The sequence below is a fragment of the Lactuca serriola genome, chromosome 4 (genome assembly GCF_051521515.1).
Source record: "Lactuca serriola cultivar US96UC23 chromosome 4, Lser_US96UC23_V15, whole genome shotgun sequence".
Classification (NCBI taxonomy): Eukaryota; Viridiplantae; Streptophyta; class Magnoliopsida; order Asterales; family Asteraceae; genus Lactuca; species Lactuca serriola.
Genome location: NC_136411.1, coordinates 352288633 through 352296148, shown reverse-complemented (window position 1 = coordinate 352296148; position 7516 = coordinate 352288633). Strand labels below are relative to the sequence as shown.

General features: G+C 33.1%; 1 protein-coding gene across 13 annotated transcripts; it reads left to right on the top strand.

Moving 5' to 3' along the window:
- The first annotated feature begins 2650 nt into the window (after nucleotides 1-2650).
- Nucleotides 2651-6935, top strand: LOC145097573 (uncharacterized). Of its 13 annotated transcripts, XM_079035154.1 has the most exons (9): nucleotides 2651-3136; nucleotides 3215-3247; nucleotides 3397-3585; nucleotides 3730-4021; nucleotides 4252-4834; nucleotides 4911-4988; nucleotides 5083-5172; nucleotides 5466-5595; nucleotides 5790-6039. In XM_079035154.1, the coding sequence occupies exons 5-8, from the start codon at nucleotides 4694-4696 to the stop codon at nucleotides 5508-5510; spliced, it is 354 nt and encodes a 117-aa protein (XP_078891280.1). In that variant the 5' UTR covers nucleotides 2651-3136; nucleotides 3215-3247; nucleotides 3397-3585; nucleotides 3730-4021; nucleotides 4252-4693; the 3' UTR covers nucleotides 5511-5595; nucleotides 5790-6039. The 13 variants fall into 13 exon arrangements, 10 of the variants coding, with proteins under 10 accessions (XP_078891280.1, XP_078891271.1, XP_078891275.1 ...); XM_079035145.1 differs by adding an exon at nucleotides 6717-6935 and having other exon boundaries at nucleotides 2651-3585; nucleotides 5790-5887; XM_079035149.1 differs by having other exon boundaries at nucleotides 3215-3585.
- The last annotated feature ends 581 nt before the right edge of the window (nucleotides 6936-7516 follow it).

The window sequence follows — 7516 nt, the reverse complement described above, 5'->3', positions numbered from 1 at the left end:
TCCAAGTGGGAGACTGTTGGATTAGGTGTCTAAGTTCATAACTATTTCTGGGATGTACTTGACCCGGTTGGAATGGTCCATTTGGGTTGCATGGCATTGCAACACTTGGATAGACTAAATGAGAGAAAGGACACTTAAGTATTATTAATATATTATAAGTTCTAATATATTAATAATATTATTTGATTAGTATTGATCAAAGAATTAATTTGGAATTAATTAAGTGATCAAAAAGAGACTAATTAAATATATTGGGTTGATTGTGTAAATAATTTATTCTTATATAGTGGGCTAATGATCCATGGTTTGTATGGATTGGGCTAAAACCCATAAGGTGCTCCATGGATAATCCATGGAGGTTACAAACCCATGGATCATGGAATATGAAAATCCATGACAGTTGGGGTTTATATGGTGTAACCCTACTTATGCCACAACTATATAAGAAGCCCAAGGCAAGAAAAATCGGCCACTAAGTGAAGAACAAGAGGGAAATCCATTTTTGAGGTTAAGTGGACTTCTCTCAAGTCTATTCCAAGAGTTGTAGTGTTGTGTGAGACATTTGAGGCATCACACTTGAGGTGCTAGGCTCACAAGGTTCTCAAGGAATCCAAACTACAAAAAGGTGTGTTCTTCTTCTAGCATTTATGTTTAAAAGTTCCCCACGGTATGCTAGATAGGTTAAGAACCTTGGAAAATGAATTTTGCATGTATCATAGTAAAACATAGATCCAAGGTTTATAGGATTGCATGTACACCTTAGGAGTGTTAAAATGCTCAAAACCCTTCAGCACCGACCCCCTTTAACCCCTCCCGCTGACTGGACAGTTGGATAGCTGTGAGGGGCTCTACCCCTTGAACCCCGCTAAGGCAATGCCTCTTTGAACCCCACCTAGCGCGCTGCCCCAAACCCTCGTGTTCTTGGGTCCTATTTAGCTATCCAAGTGTACACTTCGCACCACATGTATCGAAATATAACCAAATGGAACTCATCTTGTCTCAAATAGAATCCAACTACACTAAATGTATGTGCTTTGACCTGTATGTAGACTTAAGGTAGGTTGAAGTAATTTCTTGATAGTTCTTTTGGAAAATTTGTTCACGTTTTGAGAACCTCAGGACCGGAAGCCCAAGAAGACGAAACTGTGGAATTCGTCGGATATTGATGTAAGTGGAAAAACGGCGACTACATTTGTTGTGGACACATCTTGAATAATGAAATGCCTAACCCCTCTTTGATATTGATCAAAACCATGAGTCTGCAAAAGACCTTTGGAATGCCTTGGAATCCAAGTGCATGGAAGGGGATGCTTTTAGTAAGATGTTCCTTGTGATTATTTTAACAATTATAAAATGATGGATTTGAGGCATGTCATTGAACAGTACAATGAACTCATGCATAGACTTGGACAATTTTAACAACACAATGTGAAAATAGATAATTCCATTTATGTATCAAGTGTAATAGACAAATTACCCCCCATCTTGAAAGGATTTCAAGCACATGTTAAAACACAAAAAAGGGTTGTCTCTTATACAACTTGGCAGCCATTTAAAAATTGAAGAGGACTTACGGATCCAAGAAAGCGACAAAGGAAAGGAAAAGGATGTTCCTGGATCTTCTATCAATATGGTGGAAGATGATAAAAACCAGAAAAATAACAAGGGAGAGCAAAAGAAGGCAAATGCCAATCGCAAAGGTTCCAACAATAAACCAAAACTTATGTGCTAGAATTGCAACAAACATGGTTACATGAATTGTTATGACTGGAATTTAAGGAATATAAAGAATGGTGAAAACACTTCTGGGCAAGGATCTCAAGATCAAGGTCCAAAACCACAACAATGTCATAATTTTATTTCTGGAACTACTTATGTTATTTTTTATGTAACATTAATACATCAGGTGTTTTATGTGCATCATGATGAATTGATGATCATACACAAGGATAGAATATATATATATATATATATATATATATATATATATATATATATATATATATATATGGCCTAAACATTTAGAAAGTTTGAATTTATAAGGAAAGTGAGAAAAATATTGATTATAGAAATTGAAGTGCCTATTTTTTTTTAAATTTAAACGAATAATTCAAATAAATAAAAAAATAATATTAATAATTAAGTTTCAGTTTAGAAATTTAGAAATTAAAAGGAAAGTTGCATTAATGAAATTGATATAAATTTGTTATTATATTTATTATAATTACTACATTTGAATATTATATGGAATTTAATAAAATAAAAGAAAACCAATAAAATAACATGTGAAAAAAATAATAATTTAAATAACCACAAAATAACATGTGACAATGAATAAGAGTGTGACATGTAGCAGAAAATGATTTTTATTTATTAGAGTATACTAGGTTATATCTTGCTGAATCCTTGGTTGATAAATTATAATAACATATAAAGTATAAAAATAAAAATAATTATATTATTTTTTATATACTAAAATTATCCAACCTTAGCTACAGTAAAGTGGCTAATGTTTGGCATAATTGGTCCTTAGGTATTTGTATATGGTCAATTTCTGTTTTTTTATTCTTCAGGGGCCTTTTAGATCATTTTTGAAATTGGAGTTGTATACGTCTTCTTCTTCTTTGTATTTGTACTTCACCGCCTTTGTAAGCCAAGATCAGTGTTATTCTTCTTCACAGCTACGTGTTATGGTCTGCTCCCCCACCTCCTTTGATTGCTTGGAAATATCCCCATATACTCGACTCTTCATCTCTTTCAGTCTTTCTTCATTCTCTCGATTCTTCTCTCTGGTAAAAGCACCGCCTCAAATACTTGGATACCTTTACTCCTCTCCACCGACTCCTTCCACTTTCCTCTTCTTGCAATAGTCTTAACAAATTCAAACCCCATTGATCAAAAACGAAAAATTCCAGGATTGCTTCCAAAACTGAGCGACGATTTCTAATCAGACGCCACATTGGTTTCATCGGGTTACCATGTTCACCGCTCTTAACCCAATCGCACCGCCTCTCCGCCTCTCTGTTCCTACCTCACCTCTATTAAATCTTCTTCCCCCTTCGATTTCTTAACCAGGTCCTTCACGATAATTCTTAAAGATGCAGGAACCGATGAGGAGCACGAACGCAAGCCGAAGGTAAACCGAAATTGTCCCGACGATTACACCTTCATCGGCTTCGTTGTTATCGACGCCTCACTCATTCTACATCTACAGGTGATATCTCTCTGCATTCCTGCTCTCTCCCACGTAATCTACTTCTTTCCTTCTTACTTTGATTTTCATATTTTTGCTGCTATCGGTGGTGTTGGCTACCACTGTCGACTGCTTCTATCTCCTACCACAACAATACACAAAGACCATAAATCGAACCTACATGGGTTTTTCTATTCGATTAGGGTTCAGTCGGAATAACAAAGAGGAATCGAGACATTGAGGGTGAGGCGTTCATTGTTTTCTCTTCCTACCAGCTCGATGTTGCACACTCTTCTTCTTCATTCATTTATTCCCCCGTCACTCCTTTGGTTCGCAACACCCATACGATCTTGGTGCTAATAACCGTTGAATCCATCACCACTGTTTGCTCGGTAAGATTTCCCATCCCTCCTGCAGCATGGATTCATTGAATCTTAATTTTGATAGGTATGTCTCAAATTTTTGCAAATTCAGCTGTTTGGGCGAGTGATTTCAACCTCAAATAACTATAGAACTAAAACCATGTTTGATTTCAGTCTTCCAAGTGACAACAGGTCCGACCCAATGGTTCTAGCGGAGGAGCGGGAGAATCTGAAGTGATTCGTCCAATCTGAGTTTGTGAACGACAGGTCGGCCATGTTGGGTGTCGCCGAAATGCTACTGCCAGAGGTTTTCACAACCGAATTTCATATTCCTTATTCCACTTTTGGAGACACATGTTCTATGAAAAAAGAAACTAATTCGTCCCTTATTAGATACTTTTTTTGTTCAAAGTTGGCATGTTTGAAGATGCACCCCAACCGCTTGATGAAATGACTGAAAGAATCGGTAAGCTTATTTTTTTATCTCGCTGCAACTTTAATTGTCACATGTTTTCAAGGTTGTCCATTGTAAAACCTGGATGGATGAGGACCATGACTGATCTCTACACCAGCTAAGTTGTCCAAAGTTTCAAATGACTTCATTTATTTTGCTTAAAAACCACATATTTTGACTTTTTTTAGTAAAACATATTTACCGTTGTTTAATGAATTGAACACTAGGTTATTATTGTGCAGGGAATATAATCTACATCACATGCCAACTTCTGGCCTTAGCTCACAATTAGACCAAACTCCTTAAATAAGTTAAGCTTTTACATTCTTTTGTACAGTTTCAAGTGGTTGTTGACAACCTTCTACATTGTTTAAATTAACTAATCAATATATCGTTGATGGACAAAATGGAATTCACAAACTGGTCTTTGATTATTTGCAATCTCTAGCCATAAGGATGAAAATGAGTTTGTATTCACTAACCCACATCATTTTTTGCTGAACGATCTGGAACTATGAGTAACGGAGTTGAATAATTTTTTTTTTCGGGCTAGCTGCTACATAGAAGTGGTTCAACAAACGGTTAACAAAAAAGTCGAATAAATGAAGGTGAAAAATCATATTTAATGTGCTAATAAATATTCCAAAAATCCATTTAAGAATATAATTTTTTTTTTATTAAATTATGCTCTTTGGTAGAAAATTAAGTTTTTTTCTTATTCGGAATCAACTCAGCACTACTCATCATGGATATGGTTTGTCTCACCTTCAAGAAACTATACAAATGAAGGAAGGGATAATAGAGACATTAATATTAGAAAACAGGGTATTCACTCGGTATTTCACACAATATTTTTTTCAAAATTTATGTGTTTTTATTTCCTTGATTTATATTTTATCAGGCCTTGCATTCTGAAGTCGGGATGTTAGTAGTTACTGTTAAGAAAATTCAAGATACTATGACACGTATGGAGGAAGATGTAAGAGAAAATGTTGATTATAATCACTTAATATTCAATTTTATAAAATTATAAAATTATCAACAATTTATAAAATTTGTCCATTTCATTGCAGGATAGAGCCGCTTTGCCTTTAATGGTGGCAAACCAAGAAAAAAATGCAGCACATTCTCATCACAATGATTCTAAGGCAACCGTATCAGAGGCAAGTAGAATACTCCATATCTTATTATAGATTTTTATGACCATTTTTACTTTCAATTATTTTCTTATTAATCATTGTATTTTAAAAAGATTCAAAAAATACAGGATTGTAGTTTTAATTTGTGAAAAGATGTATCCAATTATAGAAGTTAAAAGTGTTTAACATTTTGGATTACATTGCTATGATTGGGTATATTCTCAAAGTATAATGCTGTAATTGGGAGAATGAAAGTGATTATTATGTATGATCCTCACAAATCTTAAAACTCTAATTTTAATATGTTATTACAACAGGTAGATTCAGAATGTTCAACCACACAAGGAGGAATTTGTACATAATGGAGAACCAAGATACATTGTATCGGTTGAATGTGATGAATGATTTGTTACATCCACCGGCATCTCCAACTTCCGTTGAATCCAGGTTCCGATCAAATCCTCTCTACTTCTCCCTTTTCTCATGATCTCCAGAAAAAAGTCTGACATGGGTACTGTTTCTGAGAAACTTCAGCCTCCATGAACCTCAATTGGTGTCCCAATCAGATTCATCACCTATTGATGGATCAGATAAGGGCTAAATGTGATGAAAATCATCTTAAATTTGAATTTTTTTTACAGATGTCCTCAAGCAAAGTTCAGATGACGAATCAAGAAACAAGAAAGATGACCACTTAAAACTTTTCAACCTAGCTTGCTTTTCTTTGCTTAATGATCATGTTAGTATTTCTCTTAAGATTTCATAGAATTTACCTCAATTTTAGCCTTTTTGTTGTTAGAATTGAAAGAAATTCAACAACTTTTTATTACTGAAAACTTGGAATTTAGTACTAATTTTACCTTACATCCAACAAGTTTTTATTACTAAAAAGGAAGCCAAGAAGAAACTCAAGGTATGGAATGGAATCATTGATTCCATTAGAATGAAGTTAATGGTAGTGTGTCGGTTATGTAGAGGACATTTAATATTTCTCAACATTATTACATTCAACAGGCATGAGAATGGTATTTTGGTGTTTTAGTCAAAAAATAATAAGCTATTTGGGATTGGATATTCCTCAAACTGAAAGAAACATGTATTATGCTTTTATTGTAGTACCTAAAACATTTGACAATCAAGGTAATCATGTTTTTTGCTTTTGTTTTGACTTTTTTTTTAATTTATCATTATGGATTAAACCAAAAAAGTACAATTTATGATTATATTTTTTTCAAAAATCAAAGAAATATTATCTATTGTATTATGAGACTTGTGATTGAGCTGCAAGTTTTTTTTTACATGTTACAAACCTCAAAAGCAATACCAATTTGTTTAACCTATTAATGCAAGAAGGTTTTGCTGCATTGTTTGGATATGGATTATTAATTTTTTTTATGATAAAAGGCGAAATGTAGGGGAGTAAATATGTAAATTCCAATATGCATGAGACGTAAGGGCAATGCTTTCAATTTCTATACATACAATACATGTTAGATTGGTAAATAAAAATAATTAGATACTTTTAATTTTTCATTATTTAATCTTTTTTTTTTTTTTTCCATTTGTAGATGTATTACCTCCTATTTATGACTCCATGCTACATAACTTCTACGACTATGCAACCAATGATCCAAAATTTCACGTTCTTATTCCAGAATTCGTGCATGTTTCTTTAATTTATATATTATTTTCTATGACTAGATGGGCATTTTCGTTGTTTGCACAAACAAGAAATCAAAAGCAAATCACTCTCTTACCTTTTTTAAGTGGGGATGAGATATTTCATATTTCCAGCTATGTTTTTGATTCATCCATATGAAAAAAGATGTTTTTGACTTTTATACCCCTCATTTTAATTAAAGAGAGACAAAAACGATTTGGTACTTTTTTTTTTCAAGAATGTGCTTCCAAGGTTAGGAATTTTTGAAGCTCATGGTGTGTAAGCCTTTCTAGAATGTTTTTGGTTCTTACGGGCAACATAGTTTATTTTCCCTCAAATCTGAGGTTCAACTTGATGACAAATTACATTGTCCGACTTTCCCCGACCCGTAGCGAAGCGAGGGCACACCTCTAGTTAATATTATATTTGTGTTTATAAAAAGTTTGATTTGCTAACCGCAAATCGTATAATGGTTATTTTTAATTAATATAATCATGTTATATAAAGAAATATAAAATAAACAAACTTTAAATAAAAAAAAAAAAAAAAAAAAAAAAAAAAACAAAGACAACCAATGAAATAAATAACATTGTTTTTTATAAAATTATAAAAATAATCTAATGTAAAAAACATATATAAAGAAAACATGATAATATAAATTACAAATAAAAATTGATGAATAAATATACATGTTTCCAGTGAGTATCC